The 22,617-nt window shown below is 51.7% G+C and overlaps 1 protein-coding gene across 1 annotated transcript; it reads right to left on the bottom strand.

The window, feature by feature from the left end:
- Positions 1 to 6,829: 6,829 nt before the first annotated feature.
- Positions 6,830 to 22,332, bottom strand: SLC38A7 (solute carrier family 38 member 7). Its single transcript, XM_038754070.1, has 10 exons — positions 21,847 to 22,332; positions 21,548 to 21,746; positions 21,256 to 21,394; positions 17,780 to 17,878; positions 16,319 to 16,376; positions 15,894 to 16,008; positions 12,236 to 12,383; positions 10,966 to 11,165; positions 9,363 to 9,417; positions 6,830 to 9,035 (listed from the first exon to the last, which is right to left on the bottom strand). Exons 1-10 carry the CDS (start codon positions 22,114 to 22,116, stop codon positions 8,933 to 8,935), a joined length of 1,386 nt encoding a protein of 461 aa, XP_038609998.1. The 5' UTR covers positions 22,117 to 22,332; the 3' UTR covers positions 6,830 to 8,932.
- Positions 22,333 to 22,617: the final 285 nt, after the last annotated feature.

Genomic DNA, 22,617 nt, shown 5'->3' with positions numbered 1-22,617 from the left:
AGCGTGGCTCAGTGGAAAGAGCCCGGGCTTTGGAGTCAGAGGTCATGGGTTCAAATCCAGGCTCCGCTGTGTGACTTTCCTACCCAACCAGGTGGAAACCAGGAGAAACTGTCAGGTCATCCAGAGTTGGCTACTCCCTCAGCTACTGTAGCGCTGCTTCTCGTGGGGCCTGCGAAGCCCACCGGAGCCTCCCGTTTCCCCTCCAACACCCGGTGCCTGCCTTGACTGGATGGGGATGAGGAGACGCCGCTACGACGTCCGACTTTGGCTACTCCTTGCGGCCTACTGAGGCCCGAGAAGCCTGCGGGACCACCCGGGGGTCTTCCCTGACTGGGTGGGAGTGAGAGGAGGCCACAACACTCCAGACAAATACTTGGAATGTTGGGAAGGCTGTGCCTGTTGTGACGTTGGACGCTGGTGAGCCCACTGTTGGGCAGGGACCGTCTCTATATGTTGCCAGCTTGTACTTCCCAAGTGCTTAGTCCGTCATCATCATCATCATCAATCGTATTTATTGAGCGCTTACTATGTGCAGAGCACTGGACAAAGCGCTTGGGAAGTACAAACTGGCAACATAGAGAGACGGTCCCTACCCAACAGTGGGCTCACAGTCTAAAAGGGGGAGACAGAGAACAAAACCAAACATACTAACAAAATAAAATAAATAGAATAGATATGTACAAGTAAAATAAATAAATAAATAAGTAAATAGAGTAATAAATATGTACAAACATATATCCATATATACAGGTGCTGTGGGGAAGGGAAGGAGGTAAGATGGGGGGATGGAGAGGGTGACGAGGGGGAGAGGAAGGCAGGGGCTCAGTCTGGGAGGAAGGGGCTCAGTCTGGGGCTAGTCCAGTGCTCTGCACACAGTAAGCGCTCAATAAATACGATTGATTGATTGATTGACTGCCCTCCACTGTGAGGAGAAGCCTGAAAACGGCCCCCTAATCCGTAATTAATGCTACCTCCAGCTGTTTTCTTATCGCCATCATTTTCTTATGCTATTTGGTTTTACCCTTTCCACCTTTCCTTGCGTGACCATTTCCTCCCCGCCCGACTTCTGATTTTGAGTCTGTAAGCTTCTGTGTGAGCCAGGGAGTGTGTCTAATTTACCTCCATCATACTCTTTCCCGGCCCCTAATACAGTGCTATGTACGGAAGCAGCGTGGCTCAGTGGAAAGAGCCTGGGCTTTGGAGTCAGAGGTCATGGGTTCAAATACAGGCTCCGCCAATAGCTGTGTGACTTTGGGCGAGTCACCTAACTTCTCTGGGCCGCAGTTCCCTCATCTGGAAAATGGGGATTAAGACTGTGAACCCCATGTGTAACCTCCCCAGCGCTTAGAACATAGTAAGTGCTTAATAAATGCCATTATTAGTAGTAGTAGTACAGAGCAGACACTCAAATACTATTGGATGAATGAATGATCGGGGCAATCAGCCTAACAGAATTGGCACCTATGGTCTGGCCTGTGACTGAAACGTGGCCAGAGAAGACCCCCGCCCCACCCCAGCTCCACAAGGCAAATGTCTTCATTCTCTCAGCTCAGTCAGATTCAATTCAATCGTATTTATTCAATTCAATTCACTTCAATCGTATTTATTGAGCGCTTACTGTGTGCAGAGCACTGGACTAGGAGGCCTTCCCAGACTGAGCCCCTTCCTTCCTCTCCCCCTCGTCCCCCTCTCCATCCCCCCCATCTTACCTCCTTCCCTTCCCCACAGCACCTGTGTATATGTTTGTACATATTTATTACTCTATTTATTTATTTATTTATTTTACTTGTACATATCTATTCTATTTATTTTATTTTGTTAGTATGTTTGGTTTTTTTTTTCTCTGTCTCCCCCTTTTAGACTGTGAGCCCAATGTGGGGTAGGGACTGTCTCTATATGTTGCCAATTTGTACTTCCCAAGCTCTTAGTACAGTGCTCTGCACATAGTAAGCGCTCAATAAATATGATTGATTGATTGATTGGACTAAGCGCTTGGGAAGTACAAGTTGGCAACATAGAGAGACGGTCCCTACCCAACAGCGGGCTGGCAGTCTAGAAGATTCAGAATCCAGAAGCCATCAGCTCTAAAGCGCTTACTGTGTGCAGAGCACTGTACTAAGCGCTTGGGAAGGACAAGTTGGCAACATAGAGAGATGGTCTCTACCCAACAGCGGGCTGGCAGTCTAGAAGATTCAGAATCCATCAGCTCTAAAGAGGTCTGCCCTGGTCTCCTTCGAACACCACCCACTTTTCTCTTCTTTCTAATCCAGAGCAGCCCAGTTGTGGGCATTCTGAAGAGTTTTGCCAGAAGGCACCACTTTTCCTGGGATGTGAGGGATCTGGGCAGGAGTCCACCTGAATCCTTTGGGCTTTTTCAGTTGTCCCAATCGCAATCTACTAAGAGGCAGACATGCCCTCTGACCCGGGGACTAGAGTCTTTGTCCCCAGGTGCCCAACGTGATCATAAAAGTCAATATTTATGGTTCGGGGGGCTGCTAGCCCGGCTGGAGCGGCCTAAAAGTCACAGCCTAAAGCTGCCTCCCCCCCGGGGCGGTTCCATCACCAAGAATCCAAAGTTGTTTTTGGGCCTCACAAGGAGCCAAGCCCCAACACACCCTCTCGTTACCTCAGAAAGAACAACAGATGAGGAAACAAGCTGCAGAGCAGGTGGTCAGGTCAAACCGGTTGGCATTTGCCCTGGGAATTGCCCAATGTCTCGAGCAGAAACCTTCCTACCTACTTATGGGCAGGGATGGGTCTACCCACTCTGTTGTATCGCACTCTCCCAAGCACTTAGGAAAGTGTTCTACACACAATAAGCACTCAATAAATCAGGCCGATCGACGGCTTGGTGGAAAGAGCCCAGATTTAGGGGACAGATCTGCCGCTTGTCTGCTGTGTGACCTTAGGCATGTCACAACTTCCCTGTGCCTCAGTTACCTCATCTGTAAAATGGGGGTTAAAAGTGTGAGCCCCACATGGGACAACCTGATTACCCTGTATTTACCCCAGTGCTTGGCACATAGTAAGCGCTTAACAAATACCACTATTATTATATATATATATATATATATATATATATGTTTGTACACATTTATTACTCTATTTTACTTGTACATATCTATTCTATTTATTTTATTTTGTTAGTATGTTTGGTTTTGTTCTCTGTCTCCCCCTTTTAGACTGTGAGTCCACTGTTGGGTAGGGACTGTCTCTATATGTTGCCAATTTGTACTTCCCAAGCGCTTAGTACAGTGCTCTGCACACAGTAAGCGCTCAATAAATACGATTGATGATGATGATGATGATGATTACAGCAGCCTCGGGCTTGGTCAATTATATTTACTGAGCACTAACTGTGTGCAGAGCACTGTACTAAGTACTTGGGAGAGTACGATAGGACAATAAAAAGACACATTCCCTGCCCGCAATGAGCTTACAGTTTGGAGTACGGGTCTTTACTTAGGAAACACAGGCATGTTCATTCTAGAAGCAACACGGCCTAATGGATAGAGCACGGACTGGGGAACCAGGAGGATCTGGGTTCTAATGCTGGCTCCACCATGTGTCTGCTGTGTGATCTTTGGCAAGTCACATAACGTCTCTCCACCTGAGCGTCCTCATCTGCAAAACGGAGATTCAATATCTGTTCTCCCGCCTTCTTAGACTGTGAGTCGCACGTGGGACATGGACTGTGTCCAACCTCCTAACATGTATCTACCCTAGTGCTTAATTCAGTGCCTGGCCCACAGTAAGTGCTTAAATACCATTTTTAAAAAAGCGCCCATCTCCCCAAATATTCTTTTCCTACCCCTCCCACCCGGTTTCACACCCCAAAGGAATCTTTCTGTGCCTTCACTGTTGAACTGTTGAACACTTCTCTTTGCCCTGCAGACCATTCTGTCTAGTGCTAGAAGCAGCATGGCCTGGTGGCTAGAGCACGGGTCTGGAGTCAGAAGGTCCTGGGTTCTAATCCCCGCTCTGCCTCTTGTCTGCTGTGTGACCTTGGGCAAGTTACTTCACTTCTCTGGGCCTCATCTGCAAAACAGGGATTGAGACTGACCCCACGTGGGACCGGGACTGTGTCCAACCCGATCTGCTCGTATCCACCCCAGCGCTTAGTACAATGCCTGGCACATAGTTAAGCGCTTAACAAATACCATAATTATTATTAATTATTATCATTATTTGGTAATGAAGGACTCCCTTTGACTTACAGCCATAAAAGCTGAGAGGGAGAGAGAGAGAGAGACAGTGCTAAGACAAGCAGGTAAAATAGGCTTGAGTTTTACCTCAGCTCTACCATTATCACGTTAGGTGAAAACGGGCCCTTCATCTTCTGGTTTTGAGCCTCAGATTCTTCACCTGCTCACTTGCCCGCTTCCTGAGGCTGGAGAGCTCGCCTCCTCCAGGAGGCCTTCCCACGCTGAGCTCCCTCCTTCCTCTCCCCCTCCTCCCCCACCCCACAGCACCTGTATATGTGTTTGCACACATTTATTACTTTATTTATTTTACTTGTACATATTTATTCTACTTATTTTGTTAATATGTTTTGTTCTGTTGTCTGTCTCCGACTGTGAGCCCGCTGTTGGGTAGGGACCGTCTCTAGATGTTGCCGACTTGTGATTCCCAGGCGCTTAGTCCAGTGCTCTGCACACAGTAAGCGCTCAATAAATACGATTGAATGAATGAATGGAGTGTGAGGAGAGAGGTTGAGTGAGATGAAGGCTGGGAAACACTGGGGGTGAGAAGGGCCAGAGGGCGATGCGAGAGCCGTGCTTTGGAGGGAGGCGCACAGCCACCGTCACTTCAATGGCACCTGGATGGCATCAATAATCTCCAGTGGCTACCAATCAATCTGCGCATCAGGCAGAAACTCCTCACCCTGGGCTTCAAGGCTGTCCATCCCCTCGCCCCCTCCTACCTCACCTCCCTTCTCTCCTTGTCCAGCCCAGCCCGCACCCTCCGCTCCTCCGCCGCTAATCTCCTCACCGTACCTTGCTCTCGCCTGTCCCGCCATCGACCCCCGGCCCACATAATCCCCCAGGCCTGGAATGCCCTCCCTCTGCCCCTCTGCCAAGCTAGCTCTCTTCCTCCCTTCAAGGCCCTACTGAGAGCTCACCTCCTCCAGGAGGCCTTCCCAGACTGAGCCCCTTCCTTCCTCTTCCCCTCGTCCCCCTCTCCATCCCCCCCATCTTACCTCCTTCCCTTCCCCACAGCACCTGTATATATGTATACATGTTTGTACATACTTATTACTCTATTTATTTTACTTGTACATATCTATTCTATTTATTTTATTTTGTTAGTATGTTTGGTTTTGTTCTCTGTCTCCTGCGTTTAGACTGTGAGCCCACTGTTGGGTAGGGACTGTCTCTATATGTTGCCAACTTGTACTTCCCAAGCGCTTAGTACAGTGCTCTGCACACAGTAAATGCTCAATAAATACAATTGATTGATTGATTGAGTCGGGATTAGAATCCACAGCCTCTGACTCCCAAGCGTGGTTCCTTGATAGGAAGTGAACAGACCCACGGTGGGGAGGAGAAGTAGAATTGGCTGGGAGAAGCAGCGTGGCCTAGTGAAAAGCACCTGGGTGTCGGAAGGATCTGGGTTCTAATCATCATCATCATCATCAATCGTATTTATTGAGCGCTTACTGTGTGCAGAGCACTGTACTAAGTGCTTGGGAAGTACAAATTGGCAACATATAGAGACAGTCCCTACCCAACAGTGGGCTCACAGTCTAAAAGTCACAGTTTGATCTATCAGAGCCAGCACGTTGGCTCTGTCCTGCTCCGTTCCCCGAGTGCCTCTTTCCCTGCCTGTTCTTCTCAGCCCAGCACCCTAGCATCTTGTGAGATTCTCTGCCCAGTGAAACACCTGTAGAGGACAACCAGAATGTCCCAGATTCCTCCTGTTCACCCGGCTCCCCAGGCCAAGGCCTCGGCCCTGCTAACCAGCCCTCAACAGCAGCAGCAAAATCAGAAAGCGGAAGGCTCAGGCTGGGGTAGCAGCACAAGTTCCCTTTTATTACGTGCTGACACTGTGGAAAGTGTTCGCAGGTAGAAAAGACATTAAAAACCACCAACCAGAGGGCCCATCCTGAGACATAAAACAAGGATCTTGGGTAACGACAGCTGCTCCTCTAGGCTCCTCCTTTACTCCGCCCCAACCGTCTCCTCCCTCCCAGAAACAGGCAGCCCTGAGGGGAATCGGTTCAACCTCCTTGTCGGCCAAACGGCCCTCCTCGTCCCTAGAGCTACAGATACCAAAGGCTTCGAGCCCCAAGCCCTACTTTGCCTGTGCCGCCAAGCCTTGCTGTATGTCGGGGCCTGACTCAGTCGAAGGGGCCGTGAGAGGAAATGGGCAGGGACGAACTGGAACTTCACAGAAAGAATGGACAGACAGCCACCAGTCAGCTAGTCTTGGCAGAGGAGGAAGGGGGTGGTTGAGAGGGGCAACCCAGGAGAAGGGGAACAGAGATCCTGAATTCAAGTCCAAGGGACCAGGGATTTCACGGATCCGGCCCTTCCTTTGAACCATTCAGAAGAGATGTAATTCAGTCCCCCAAAAGCCAGACTGCCCACCCAGCAGGCAGTCCAACAGGACTCAAGGCCCCTCTGAGCTTTACTCCAAGGGAGAGGCCGGCCCTGCATTTAACCTATGACGGGACATTTGATTTGGATCACGAGCAGTCCTGGTTGCTCCACCAGAGCCAGAAATCCAGATCCCACCCAACTCCCACTACGGTCCAGCCCCCGTCCCTTGGCAGTGCTAGCCCAACCCGAGCTGTCTGTAGCCCAGTGGCGGGGGGTGGGGGGGGGGGTGGGGGGGGCAATCGATGGGACGTGAGATGAGCCACACAGGAAGTCGCCTGTCACCTTGTGGGCTAGGAGCTAGCAGGGCAACTTCCAGAGTGATGTGAAGAGAAGTTTGGCCTGACTTCCTGATGGTTCAGGATGGCCTCCACACCACAGCCTAGCAAGATTCACCTTTCTGAGGCATCAAGCTGGCCTCTTGGGCTCCTATCCTGCTGCTCTCCCTGGGCTCTCCGGAGCAGGGGGTAGGAAGGTGATTGCTGTTGGAGTGTCTGGCTCTTGGGCAGTGGGTGGGCCAGAGGGACGCTCAGCTGTCCCACTGCCTTGGCCCAGAGTCACTGGATCAGCGGAAGCAGCGGGTGATGGGGCTGTCTGCGATTGTCTAATGCGAGTGAGGTCAGCTGAGACCTGAAGGCCAGAGAGGGTTCATCCTAAGTCTGTGCACTTGTTCAACTTTTAAAGACTGTGGGAGTGAAGGGAGGAGGAAGGTGGGGAGACCTGCCCCAAACCTGAGTCTTCCCCTGCTCTCTCCCTGCACCGTAGTCTCTGACGTGACTGACAATACATTAGCAGGTTAGGGACGGGAGACAAGGCTCAACGTTCTTTCAGGATAGCCGCTGCCTGCCAAGAAGATGAAAACGGGCCTGACCCTTGAGAGGTCAACTACTGCCCCTTCCCCCAGGCAAAAGAAGGACGGATCCCAAGGAAATAGGGGCGAGAGTCCCAGAAACAAATCCTACTGCTGAGGAGGAGGGCGGGGTTCCACATACTGAGGACAAGATGTCAGGGGCAAGGAGGACATCTCCCAGGGAGGAAAGGCCTGGGGTCTTCTTCATTTGGCTCTGCCCTTCATGATTTTGGCCTTCCCCAGTTTAGGGTGCTACTGCTACCAACTACCAGTGGATGCCTAGGGAAGGCCTGGTGGAAATGACCGGAAGCCCCACAGTGCAATAAGATCTACACCCCTGAGCCTTCCCTTCTCTTCAGCCTCTCCCCACTTACCCTCTCCTAGAACTCCCTTTAGGAACAGCCGGCTTAGGCTCGAAAGGGGGAAAAAGGACGATAAAGGAGGTCACGGGCGGACACCCAGCACCGAAGTTGGTTGCCCTTTTTCCCTGGGAGAGGAAGACCAGGCAACCACTGTAAACATTAGAAGTTGTTGATTTTGGGGGTCGGCCAACCTCGCCGACGGGAACCAGCACTACCGGGCCCCGCCTCTGTCGCGCTCTGGCTTCTGAGGGTTGACTCTAATTCGGCGAGCCACGGTCGGCTCGGCAACTGCCGTCTCTGGCCCCGACAGTCTCCACCCGTCAGATTCTGAAGGTGACGGGATAACGCGCCGACCAAATTAGTGTCAGAAAGTGAGGATGAGGTCCGCAGCCGCCACGGGAACTCACAAAGTCAGCAGGAGGACTTGTCTCTCTTCGGACACAGGTGTGGCCCACGGTGATGAGCGGGAAGTTGCTGAGGTGGCCGGAGCTCGGTAGAGAAGACCCGGCACGTTCTTCCTGGGTGGGTCGGAGCTCACTGCTTGGCTTGGGAACCCGAAGGCCTTCATTTCCGATGGAGCCCTGGGATTCCACCTGCAAGACTTCTCTTCTCCCACCATACGATCCCGCCAGAAGCCCCAAATGATTAAAGGCTGAAACTTCATCACCATTTCCCTTCCTCCTGAGGAGAACAGGCAACCAGACCGGCAGCCCAGGCTGAGCTCACTTCTGGGACTGACTTCTGCACAAAGAGAGGCTCCTCTCAAGGAAAGTCTTCTCCTTGAGGCCAAATAGGAACCTACCTTCAGGGCGCCTCCTCCACAAAAAGGAAAGAGAAATGGGGTTTAGCTTCCAGAAAGAGAGAGGCCAGGTCCTCTCTCTGGGCTAGTGGCCAACTCCGACTGAAGTCCTCTTGGGAAAATTGCACACGGTTGAACTTTGGATGAAACGGATTTCTGACAATTCAGCCTCGGGGTGGGGATGCTTCCCTTTTCCCGCACAGGCATCTCACGGACATCAACGGGGGGCGGGGGAGCGGCCGCTGGGAGAGGGTGGGGGTGGGGAAATCTACTCCCTCGAGGCCTGAAGGAGAAGGCTGAGGGTCATCCTGGCCAAATGAGGTCAGGCCATGAGGTCCACAAAGATGGCATTGGCTGTGGTCTGGCCAAAGATGAAGGCCCCCAAGGTGACCATGAGCACGCCGTAACTGACAAGCAGCCACCAGCTGTGGGGAGAGAGGAAAGAAAGTCAGTCTACTGAAGGAGCGACCACTGGGCAGTGGGGAAAGAGGAAGGGAAGGAGGGAGGTACAGAGGAAGAGCAAGAAATGGTCCCTGACCCTGGGGGACAGTGGGGAAGAGAAAGAGGGCAAGAGAAAGAGAGAGGGGGGGGAGGGAGGGAGAGGGCGAGGAAGAAGGGAAGGAAAAAGAGAGGGAGAGCGAGAGAGAGAGAGAGGAAGAGATGAGGAAAAAGGAAGGAATAAGTGGGTCTTGGGGATAAATGGAATCTGGATTCATCTTAAAGATGATCCTGGGGACAGGGCTGACATTTACCTGGTTGGTTTTACTTCTTCTATTTCAGACAGTTTGGCTTGGATGAGGCACAATCCTAGAGGGAATGAAGCCATTTCTATTAGCTAGCCGAATACTCAGCACGATGACGATGGTATTAAGTGTTTACTGTGTGCCAAGCCCTGGGGTAGGTTCAAGACAATGTCCTCCATGGGGCTTACAGTCTTAGAGGAAGGGAGAATATATATTTTATGCTCATTCTGCAGGTGAGGAAATGGAGACGCACTGAAGTGACTTAACCAAGGTCACAAACAGCAGATACCTGGCGGAAAGGGGATTAGAATCCATGACCTTATGATTCCCAGGCCCGCGCTCTATCCACTATGCCATGCTGCTTCAATGCCCTTGGGTCTGTACACCTTGAGCACTCCGACACTCGTTCCACCCATCCCCTTTCAGTCTGCTGCTTCCCCTATCTGTAATTTATTTTAATGTTTACTTCCCCCACTAGACTGTGAACGCCTGGAGGTCAGGGATTGTGACTACCAATTCTATTGTACTATGCTCTAGATTGTAAGCTCGTTGTGGGTAGGGAACATGTCTACCAACTCCGTTATACTGTACTCTCTCAAGCGCTTAATACAGTGCTCCGCACAAAATGCTCAATAAATAATAATAATAATAATACTAATGGCATTTGTTAAGCGCTTACTATGTGCAAAGCACTGATACAACTGATACTCTCCCAAGTGCTAAAGACAGTGTTTGGCCTACAGGAAGCACAGCATAAATACCATTGGTTGGTTGGATGATCATAATCTTGGTATTTGGTAAGCGCTTACTCTATGCCAAGCACCATACTAACTGCTGGAGTAGACACAAGATCATCACAGCAGACACAGACCCTGTCTCACAGTCCAAGAGGGAGGGAGAACGGGTATTTAATCCCCATTTTACAGATGAGGACAAGTTTAGTGACTCGTCCAAGGTCATACAGAAGGCAAGCAGTAGACCTGGGATTAGAAGCCCGGTCCTCTGTTGCCCAGCCCCGGGCTCTTTCCATTAGACCATGTGGCTTCCAGCCAGGGGATTATCCGAGTCAGTTACAGTGGCAGTCCTAGATCAATCAATCAATCAATCAATGGTATTTATTGAGTGCTTACTGTGTGCAGGGCACTATACTAAGCACTTGGGAGAGTACAATGGAGTTGGTAGATCCTCTGGGCAACTTGGATTCCTCCCCCAGAGTCCATCAAGACTCTGAAGGAGGCACAGCGGCATCTCCAGGGCAGTAACTAGCTCCTTTCCTTCCTTATCCCTGCCTACTGGGGGACCATAAGGATGACTCTTCTCCCAGGACTTCTAGTGGGCTGGTTCCAGATCTGGATGTCCTTCCAGCTCCACTGGAAATGTGCAGGACGGACAAGTCGGAGGCAGACTCCTCCAAGGCCGTTCCAACCCCGGCACCTCCCCTGGGCCTCGGCATTCCCGACATCCTCTTCCCCTCCTCACACCGTTAAGCCATAGCCAGGGCTGTCCAGGCCGAGGTAAGGGAGGCCCTGTGGGGTGTGAGGGTGTCCCCCCGTCCTCCACTCCCACCCCTCAGGGTGAAGCGCAAGGAGGTGGGAGTCTGGAATGGCGGTACCTGGGAAGACGAAGATGAAGCAGGCGGCCAGGCCCCCGATGATGGAGATGACCTTCCCGATGTCCGGGATGAAGAGGGCCAGGAGCAGCGTCAGCAGGAACCAAGTGGCCGTCTGTAGCAGCCGACGCCGTCTCTCCCGCACCACGTCCTCCTCCAGCGCCTCCCCCTTGTAGCGCAGCCAGAGCCCCTCCAGCACCGCCCTACAGGGCATAGTAATAATAATAATAATAATAATAATAATAATAATAATGGCATTTGTTAAGCGCTTACTATGTGCAAAGCACTGTTCTAAGCGCTGGGGAGGATACAAGGTGATCAGGTTGTCCCACGTGGGGCTCACAGTCTTAAGGCACAGAGAAGTTAAGTGACTTGCCCAAAGTCACCCAGTTGACAAGTGGCAGAGCCAGGATTAGAACCCATGACCTCTGACTCCCAAGCCCAGGCTCTTTCCACTGAGCCACGCTGCATGACATGCTGACCGCTAAAGGCTGCCCCGCCCCTGGGGCAGGGGCCGACCGAACAACCCACCGGACCCGCCCTCCCCGAGCTGAGGGGTTCATTAATAACAATAATAATAATACTAACAGTGGTATTTGTTAAGTGCTTACTGTGTGCCAGACACTGCACTAAGCCCTGGAGTGGATATGAGCAAATCGGGTTGGACACATTCCCGGTCCCAGGTTGGGGCTCACAGTCTTAATTCCCATTTGACAGATGAGGGAACGGAGGCCCAGAGAAGTGAAGTGACTTGCCTAAGGTCACACGGCAGACAAATGGCAGAGCCAGGCTTAGAAACCCAGGCCCGTGCTCTAGCCATTAGGCCACCCTGCCCCTTGGCTCCTTTGGTCCCTAGGTACCAGTCACGAGGTGTGACTGTGAGCCCACTCTTCTAGACTGTGAGCCCACTGTTGGGTAGGGACCACCTCTATATGTTGCCAACGTGTACTTCCCAAGTGCTTAGTACAGTGCTCTGCACACAGTAAGTGCTCAATAAATACGATTGAATGAATGAATGAGGTGGCTGGTTACAGGGCGTCCCGGAGGGCTGAGGGGAGAGCGGCTCCCCGGAGACAGAGCCCTGGGCTGGGAAAGGGGACGCGTGGGCCTCAGTTTCCCCAGGGGCTGCCCCCCGCTGTCCTGCTGAAGCGCTCATTGGGTCATCCGCCTGCCGGCCATATCCTAGTTGTCCTAGCTAGGGCTCTGGACAACTTAGGGGCCAGGGGACTTCTCCGCCCACTGCCAGCCCTGCTCCCCCGGCCCAGGGACTCACCGGCCACAGAAATGCAGGATAGGATAGGACGTCAGCACGCTGAGGATGATGAAGGCCCGGGCGATGGCGACCGGCAGGTCATCCGAGGGGTAGGAGAGGAGCACGTCTGGGTCCACGCTCACCCCAAAGGTGAGGAAGCCACAGATGCCTGCGAGGGAAGGACAGCTCAATGGTCAGACCTGTTCGGGGGAGGGAGGAGCCAGGGTGGGAATCAATCAGTGGCATTTATTAAGTATTCAGTGTGTGCAGAGAACTGTTCTAGCGCTTGGGCAAGTACAATAGAGTGGGTAGACACTATCCCTGCCCTGGAGGAGCTTACAGTCTCATGGAGAAGGCTCACTTAAAGCCCAGATCACAGGCAGAGAAACCTGTCTTAAGTCTGAGGCTTCTGGGGAGGGATGACCAGAAGATGGTCATCTCTCTCCTCTCTCTCCTCTCTGCCACCTCTCTCAAATGGGTAGTACGGGGAGAGATTGGCAGGCCCAAATTCCCGGAAAGCATGGTCAGCCTTGCTGCCGTTTTTAGAAAATTGGGGTGTCCATAGGTCTGTTGGCTCAAATAGGGCGCTCACTTAGCACGTGAGAGGTAGCGGGATCGATGCCCGCATTCTCCACATTTTCCAGCGCTTAGAACGGTGTTCTGCACATAGTCAACGCTTAACAAATGCCAGTATTATTATTATTAAACATTTAAGTTGGATCTTGCGTGACTTTGTTGTGTTTCAGGTAGGATCTTGTGTGACTCTGTGTCTGTTGTGTTTCAGGCAGTGTTTAGTCAAGACCGTCATGAAGATGTCCTTAATCTCTGCGTAGCCCAGTTTGAACCAGATTCGGGCAATTATATTAAAGTGAGTGTTCAACCACTTTGGAAGGGGCTGAAATGAGGGCTCCCGAGATGGGTTTTAAAGGCGATTATGGGACTCAAAGCGAGTTGACTTAATTAGCTGTAACTCTAAATCAGTGTCCTGTACCTTTTGGCTGTTGGAAAAAACATGTGAACTGCAGGATTTCCAAAGTACTAAAATTAGGAATTTTTAAAAAAGAACGTAAGTAAATTTGGGTTCATATAGGTAATCTTTGAAGTAGAGAATAAAATGTTGGCATCCTCCAGTGCCCTACTCTATCATTTAATTATTTCTGCAGGTTATGTCCTTATGCATCTCCCCCTCCCCCCAGCACCTGTATATATGTTTGTGTGTATTTATTACTCTATTTTATTTGTACATATTTATTCTATTTATTTTATTTTGTTAATATGTTTTGTTTTGTTGTCTATCTCCCCTTCCTAGACTGTGAGCCCGCTGTTGGGTAGGGACCGTCTCTAGGTGTTGCCGACTTGTACTTCCCAAGCGCTTAGTACAGTGCTCTGCACACAGTAAGCGCTCAATAAATACGATTGAATGAATGAATGAATGATGGAGATGCATCAATCAATCGATACGAGGACAGACTGAGTGGGCTGGCGTTCTTTGGAATGACAAGGTCTGCTAATTTACGGGGGCTCTTGGGAGGGGCTCAGAGCCGTTTCAGAATCAGAGTCAAAAATCACTCAAAAATCAGTGGTATCTATTGAGCACTTACTCTGTGTCTCTAGACTTTGAGCCTGTTGTTGGGTAGGGACTGTCTCTACATGTTGCCAAACTGTACTTTCCAAGCGCTTAATACAGTGCTCTGCACACAGTAAGCGCTCCCTAAATGCGATTTAATGAATGACTTGAAGTTTTCCAAATCAAGGGGGTGGACGTGGTAAATACAGGATGGTTGTTTACCGATCACTGAACGGTAAAAGAGGGCACGGTTGAAGCTTGAAGTCCCTTTTAGACTGTGAGCCCACTGTTGGGTAGGGACTGTCTCTATATGTTGCCAACTTGTACTTCCCAAGCGCTTAGTACAGTGCTCTGCACACAGTAAGCGCTCAATAAATACGATTGATTGATTGAAATACACACAGGCCTATGGGTTTTCACGTTGCATTCTGGATAGAACACGACGATGCGCATCTGTCTAGGTTCAGCACAGCTTGCTGTCGGAGGAAACGGTCTTGAGCTGGGGGAGTAGGGCGGGGTGAGTTTCCCTTCAAGTTTAGTTCTGTAGAATGCACCCCTGTATCCTTGGAAAACTGGAACTGCTGAGAAGCAGCGTGGCCTAGTGGAAATAATAGGGACTTGATAGCCAAAGGACTTGGGTTCTAATCCTGGCTCCGCCGTTTGTCTGCCGTGTGACCTTTTCTGTGCCTCAGTTACTTCACCCGTAAAATGGGGATTAAAGCTGTGAGCCCTATGTGGGATAATAATAATAATGGCATTTGTTAAGTGCTTACTATGTGCAAAGCACTGTTCTAAGCGCTGGGGAGGTTACAAGGTGATCAGGTTGTCCCCCACGAGGCTCACAGTCTTAATCCCCATTTTACAGATGACGGAACTGAAGTAAGTGACTTGCTCAGAGTCACACAGTGGTGGAGGGGGATTTGAACCTATGACCTCTGACTCCAAAGCCCGTGCTCTTTCCACAGAGCCACGCTGCTTCTCATGTGGACTGTGTCCAATCTGATTAGCTTATATTTTCCCTAGTGTTTAGTACAGTGCTTGGCACATAGTAAGCACTTAAATACCATTTTTTAAAAAAAGCAAGTAACAAAAAACTGGATATACCTCTCTATATTGGGCAGTAAACACATGGGATTCGTCAACCCAGGAAACTGGGCTGGCTGAAAATTTCGGCATGCTGGAAAAATTGTCAGAGGAGACGACTGTAACGGGGTTATCAGAGGCAAAAGATAGAGATGTTAGAGGGAAAAGAGGTGTTTGGAATATGACCCCTACCTTTGGGCTGGAGCCATCACCGGGCTCTTCCAAACAACCTGTTGGTCCCGTTGGAGGCAGAAAAGTAGGCCCGAAGCAGGCCTGACCCCAGGGACAGCACTGCTTGGTGTCTTAAATGTTATTGGAAGGAGGGAATGGGGGGCACGGGCGTAGGTGGGGTTCGGAGGGAGGCAATTCCAGCTGTTTCCAGCAACAGATACTATCATCATCATCATCAATCGCATTTATTGAGCACTTACTATGTGCAGAGCACTGTACTAAGCGCTTGGGAAGTACAAATTGGCAACATATAGAGACAGTCCCTACCCAACAGTGGGCTCACAGTCTAAAAGGGGGAGACAGAGAACAAAACCAAACATACTAACAAAATAAAATAAATAGAATAGATATGTACAAGTAAAATAAATAAATAGAGTAATAAATATGGACAAACATATATATATATATACAGGTGCTGTGGGGAAGGGAAGGAGGTAAGATGGGGGGGATGGAGAGGGGGACGAGGGGGAGAGGAAGGAAGGGGCTCAGTCTGGGAAGGCCTCCTGGAGGAGGTGAGCTCTCAGTAGGGCCTTGAAGGGAGGAAGAGAGCTAGCTTGGCGGATGGGCAGAGGGAGGGCATTCCAGGCCCGGGGGATGACGTGGGCCGGGGGTCGATGGCGGGACAGGCGAGAACGAGGTACGGTGAGGAGATTAGCGGTGGGATTGGGGGCCCCGGCTGAGGGCTAGTTCAGAGTTCCACTCAGCTTTTTCCAGATTTGGAAGAACCTTACTAGGGGGTGGTCGGGGGGGGGGATCCCAAGGACCCCAATGCCGGTTCCACGACCGGCACGGCCTCACCTGTTCCCAAGTACACAAAGAGCGCGATGACCATGGCGGCCGTCACCACCCCGCCCCAAGTCTTCACTTGCGGCCGCCGCATGCTGTTGAAGACGGGGACGCTGCTCACGTGACACTGCCAGGGGACAGTGGGGTCGGGGACAGAAGAAGAGACCACCAGGCTGCAACGCAGGAACAACTAGCCACCCCTAAAAGAGCTCGCTCCCCTTACGGGAGGAAAGAAAGCTCTTAGACCCCCTGATGAATGCGGACGGAGGAACAGGGTTGGGAATCGGGGGATCCAACCCTACTGAGATTAAGCTGCTTTTCTCGCATCCCCCCGGGTCCCGGGTGAGAGAGGGGGTGGCCTGAAGCCAGCAGCAGGGCTGAGACAGCAGGGACAGGACTAGGGGTTAGAGCGGATTAAGCGTCCTAGGGACTCGTACCTGGAATCCAAAGCAGATGGTTGGCATGGCATTGAACACGGCCATCCAGGAGGCAGGCCTGTGAAGCAGAACACAGACATGCACACACTCACATCAATCAATAATATTAACTGTGGGACTTGTTCAGGGCTCACCATTCTAGACTGTGAGCCCCTTGTTGGGTAGGGACCATCTCTATAGGCTGCCAACTTGTACTTCCCAAGCGCTTAGGACAGTGCTCTGCACACAGGAAGCACTCAATAAATACGACTGAACGAATGAATGAATGTGCCAAGCACTGTACCGAATACTGGGACAGAAACGAGATAATCAGGTCGGAAACAATCCTCACGCCATATAGGGCTCGCTGTCTAATGGCGAGGGAGACTCGATATTTTTACAGACGAGGAAGCTGAGGTATAGAGAAATTGTGACAGGCCCAAGTTCTCGCAGCAGACATTCTTGTCTCTGTAATCTTTCCAGCGTCACTCTCTCTCTCCCTTTTATAAACATCTTCTTCTCCTCGTCCCCCATCCACCCGCAACCTCGTTCCACTCCCAGGCCTCGCCTCACAGCCCAGCAGATCTGGTCTTGTTCAAGCCCAGGAGCAACGGGAATTAAATTCAACAATGGCCTGTTTGGAGCTCGCTTAGAAGCCTGGCATTGGGTGGGCACTTGAGCCGGGTGTGTGGGTCTAGGAGGGCAGAGAGTATCAGTCCTGGTCTGCTGGGTGACGGTGGGCAGGTCCCTCGTCCTCTCTGGGTCTCCGTTCGTCCCGGGGTTACCTCAGAGCCCATGATATTTTAGCAGAGTGGACTGTCGGTGGCAGAAAGGTGCGGGAGCCATGCCAGGGACCACTACCGACCTCAGTTTAAGAGCGGAAACAGAGGCTGCATCAGGCTTACATCTAATGACGTATTTAGCACAGAGCCCAAGGCCTCAGCCCCTCCAGCACCTCATCTGCAGTCACTTAATAATAATGAAAATAATAATAATTGTGGTATCTGGTAAGCACTTATGTGGTAGACACTGTACAAGCGCTGGAGTAGACACTGTGACTGTGAGCCCACTTTTTAGACTGTGAGCCCACTGTTGGGTAGGGACTGTCTCTATATGTCGCCAACTTGTACTTCCCAAGTGCTTAGTACAGTGCTCTGCACACAGTAAGCGCTCAATAAATACGATTGATTGATTGATTGATACTAGGGAATCGGATTGGGCACAGTCCCTGTCAATCAGTCAATCAATCAATCATTCGTATTTATTGAGCACTTACTGTGTGCAGAGCCCCTGTTCCACATGGGGCTCACTGTCTTAATCCCCATTTTACAGGTGAGGTGACGGAGGCACAGAGAAGGGAAGTGACTGGCCCGAGGTCTCACAGCAGACGAGTGGCAGAGCTGGGATTAGAACGCAGGTCCTTCTGACCCCCGGCTCCTGTAACTGGATTTTACTCTGAGCATCCCCGACTTTCTCACCTACCTGGTAGGGATTTCCTGGGGGACCATCTCCTTGTCCGGCCAGATGTACTTGATGATGACAATGGCAGTCACGTACCAGGTGCCGAGGACACTCAAGGCGCTGTCAGGGAGGAAAGAGAGAGGTGAGGGAGAGAGGGAGGGCGAGAGCCCACTGTTGGATAGGGACTGTCTCTATATGTTGCCAACTTGTACTTCCCAAGCGCTTAGTACAGTGCTCTGCACACAGTAAGCGCTCAATAAATACGATTGATTGATTGATTGATGGGCCTTCCGGTCCTCTCCCACACAGCCCTATGGTCCCACTCTCTGGGCTCCTTCTCAGGGACATCACCTGAGGCCAAGCAGCTCCTTCCACCATCTCAGACCATTCATTCAATTGTATTTACTGAGCGCAAAGCACTGTACTAAGCACTTGGGAGAGTACAATATAACAACAGACACATTCCCCGCCCGTAACAAGCAGTCTAGACCTGAAATCTCCCTAAGTGAGGTGACTGGCTACAGATGGAGCAGGGATGATTCATTAATTCATTCAATCGTATTTATTGAGCGCTTACTGTGTGCAGAGCACTGGACTAAGCGCTTGGGAAGTCCAAGTTGGCAACATATAGAGACGGTCCCTACCCAACAGTGGGCTCACAGTCTAGAAGGGGGAGACAGAGAACAAAACATATTAGCAAAATAAAATAAATAGAATAAATATGTACAAATAAAATAGAGTAATAAATACATACAAACATATATACATATATAAATATATATATATAAATATATATATAAATATATATATTAAAATATATATATATATTAAAAAAATATATATATATATATACAGGTGCTGTGGGGAGGGGAAGGAGGTAAGGCGGGGGGGAGGGGGAGAGGACAGCTCCAACCAGACATCAGCCCTCATGGTAAGCTGGATCAATCAATCAATCAATCGTATTTATTGAGCGCTTACTGTGTGCAGAGCACTGTACTAAGCGCTTGGGAAGTACAAGTTGGTAACATATAAAGACAGTCCCCACCCAACAGTGGGCTCACAGTCTAAAAGCTGGATAATAATAACAATAATAATTGCGCTATTTGTTAAGTGCTTACTATGTGCCAGGCACTCTACTAAGCACGGGGGTGGATACAAGCAAATCGCGTTGGACCCGGTCCCCGTCCCACGTGGGCTCACAGTCTCAATCCCCACTTAACAGATGAGGTGACTGAGGCCCAGTGAGGTGACTTGCCCAAGGTCACACAGCAGACAAATGGCGGAGCCAGGATGAGAATTCGTGATCTTCCCACTCCCGGGCCAGTGCTCCGGATGGAGCGGGTGGGGGAATCACTGAAAGTTGACCAGCTCCAATCGGACCTGAGCCCTCACTGTAAGCTGCATGACCAGCTATGGATGGAGCAGGGGTCACGGGGAGCTGATTGGCTCCAACGAGAGCATGGCGAATGCCGGTGCTTTAATAATAATAATAATAATAATGATGGCATTTATTAAGTGCTTATAATAATAATAATAATGATGGCATTTATTAAGCGCTTACTATGTGCAGAGCACTGTTCTAAGCACCGGGGGGATACAAGGTGATCAAGTTGTCCCACGTGGGGCTCACAGTCTTAAGCCCCATTTTACAGATGAGGTAACTGAGGCGCAGAGAAGTTAAGTCACACAGCAGACATGTGGTGGAGTCGGGATTCGAACCCATGACCTCTGACTCCAAAGCCCGGGCTCTTTCCACTGAGCCACGCTGCTTCTCTATGTGAAAAGTACTGTTCTAAGCGCTGGGGAGCTTACAAGGTGATCAGGTTGTCCCACGGGGGGCTCACAGTTTTAATCCCCATTTTACAGATGAGGTAAACTGAGGCGCAGAGAAGTGAAGTGACTTGCCCACAGTCACACAGCTGACAAGTGGCGGGGCTGGGATTTGAATCTATGACCTCTGATTCCCAAGCCCGGGCTCTTTCCACTGAGCCACGCTGCTTCTCTATGTGCAAAGTACTGTTCTAAGCGCTGGGGAGCTTACAAGGTGATCAGGTTGTCCCACGGGGGAGGAGGGCTCACAGTCTTCATCCCCATTTTACAGATGAGGTAAACTGAGGCCCAGAGAAGTGAAGTGACTTGCCCACAGTCACGCAGCTGACAAGTGGTGGAGCCGGGATTTGAATCCATGACCTCTGATTCCCAAGCTTGGGCTCTTTCCACTGAGCCTCGCTGCTTTCCTTCCTGCTCCTCATTCCCTAGATCAAAGGGGAGGCTGTTTCCTCTGCTAATTCCCGGGAGAGAACTTTAACCCCCGATGAAGTCCCTCAAGTTCCAGCCCAGAGGCCCTTAGGAGGGGCCCTAAGAACAAAGACCGTCACTTCCACCTTCGGAGGGGCGGAGGGGATCGAAGCTCTTGGATCTCGTGACTGAGGAGCCCAGTGGCTGAGAGAACAGGAGAGTTTTTAGGGTATAAAATCCAGAAGGTCGAAAGGGAGTGAGGGCTTCCAAGAGGAGCCCCAAGAGGAGGCTTCCCAACCCGTTCCGACCCCGCAAACCGCACCTGCCACCCTCCCTCTAGCTCAGCTCCTGGGAGGGAGAAGAGGGAGAGCGCCCTTAAAGCCAGGTGCGCCCTAACAGGGCTGCATGGAGGGGTGCCCGAGTAATAATAGTAGCGAAAGATAATGATAATAATGAATAATGATAGTAGCGTGGCTCAGAGGAAGGGGCACGGGCTTTGGAGTCACAGGTCATGGGTTCAAATCCCGGCTCTGCCAATTGTCAGCTGTGTGACTTTGGGCAAGTCACTTCACTTCTCCGGGCCTCAGTTACCTCATCTGGAAAATGGGGATGAAGACTGTGAGCCCCCGGTGGGACAACCTGATCACCTTGTAACCTCTCCAGTGCTTAGAACAGTGCTTTGCACATAGTAAGCACTTAATAAATGCCATTATTATTATTCCCCTCTCGTCCCCCTCTCCATCCCCCCATCTTACCTCCTCCCCTTCCCCACAGCACCTGTATATATGTATATATATTTGTACATATTTATGACTCTATTTATTTATTTATTTTACTTGTACATATCTATTCTATTTATTTTATTTTGTTAGTACGTTTGGTTTTGTTCTCTGTCTCCCCCTTCTAGACCGTGAGCCCACTGTTGGGTAGGGACTGTCTCTATATGTTGCCAATTTGGACTTCCCAAGTGCTTAGCACAGTGCTCTGCACATAGTAAGCGCTCAGTAAATACGATTGATGATGATGATGATAATAACTCCGCTATCTGTTGAGCATTAACCACGTGCAGATGGGAGAACGGGAATCGAACCACTGTTTTATGGGGGAGGAAGCTGAGGCACAGACCAGTCAAGTGATTGGCCCAAGGCCACAGAGCCGGATTAGAAGCCGGGTCTTCCGACCGGCAGGCCCGGGCGCTTTCCTCCAGGCCACGCGGCTCCCCCCCAATCCCTCTGGTCCCAACCCCGGCGCTCCCACACCTGGCGTATTTCTGGAAGCCGATTTCCCTGGGGATGGACAGAGGCAGGATGAAGATCACGGCAGTGAGGGTGATGGTGAACTTGCGTTCCGTGTACCAGTGGCTCGTCCCCTCCGGCTCCTTCAGCAGCGCGGCGATGACTTGGGGGAGAGAGGGCGGAGGCGTCGGCCGGTCCCCCGCCGCCCCGCTTCCTTCCCGCGCGACGCGGTGGGCAGCATCCCCGCCGCCCGGTGGAACCCGCCCGTCTCCCTTCCCCTCCTCCCGCTTCACGGCGCTCCCCGCCGGGGCCTCACTCTTGTCCTGCTGGTCCCCGATGATGATGAGGAAGGCGATGCAGGTGCCGAAGGTGTAGACGGCGATGGCGACCTCGCAGAGCACGCCGCTCAGCCGGCCGCACACGGCCCACACCACCTCCTGGTAGGTGCGCTCGTTGCTGGCCTGGGAGCAGTAGGCCAGGACGACGAGGCCGCTGATGATGAAGAGCAGCATGCCCTGCGGAGGGTGGGCGCCAAGAGGGGCGCTGGGACGGGCCGAGGAGACCCCCGCTTCGCCCTGCCCTCCGCCCCGGTCTCCCAGCGGGCCCCCGACTCACGATCTGCAGCGCGATGCCGCCCGCCACCCCTCCCGCGGTGCTGAAGGCGGCGGGGAAGTTGAGCAGGCCGGCGCCCAGGCAGGCGTTCACCACGATGAAGATGGCCCCGAGGGTGGAGGTGGAGCCCCCGCGGGCCCCCGCCGCCTCCTCGTCGGCCTTGGGGACGGTGTCCACGCTGGGACTCTGCAGCAGCCGGGCCCGCTCCCCGGCATCGGCACTCCAGCCCCAGTCCCCGTACTCGCTGTTGATCCCCACGTTGCCCTGGGCCATGGCTCCCGCCGGCGGCCGTCCCGGCCTCCTCCGTCACCTGCTCATCGCCGGTAGCCCGGGGAGAGCGGAGGCCGGCGGGCTCTTCTCCTGGGAGCCCGGCTAGTCTTGGCCTCTACGCGGTGGAAAAAAGCATCAGCACAGACAGGCAATCCCAGACCAGAAGCGGCCTTGTGGATACAGCCCGGGCCTGGGGGGGCAGAAGGAGCCGGGTTCTAATCCTGGCTTCGCCACTTGTGTGCTATGTGAACTTGGTCACTTCTCTGGGCCTCAATTACCTCATCTGTAAAATGGGGATTAAGACTGTGAGCCCCATGTGGGACAGGGACTGTGTCCAACCTGATTAGTACTGAGTATCGCGCTTGGCACATAGTCAGCACTTTAATACCATAAAAAAACCCTCCAGGCTTTACCTCTGGCTCTCCGGATGGCCTCAGATATATCATTTGCTCCCTCTCTGCCTGAGCACTCTGAACTCCTGGGAGAGCGCAAGCTTGGTAGACA

The sequence above is a fragment of the Tachyglossus aculeatus genome, chromosome 11, assembly GCF_015852505.1.
Source record: "Tachyglossus aculeatus isolate mTacAcu1 chromosome 11, mTacAcu1.pri, whole genome shotgun sequence".
Classification (NCBI taxonomy): domain Eukaryota; kingdom Metazoa; phylum Chordata; class Mammalia; order Monotremata; family Tachyglossidae; genus Tachyglossus; species Tachyglossus aculeatus.
Note: the sequence above shows the minus strand (reverse complement) of the source record. Positions and strands in the feature narration are given on the sequence as shown.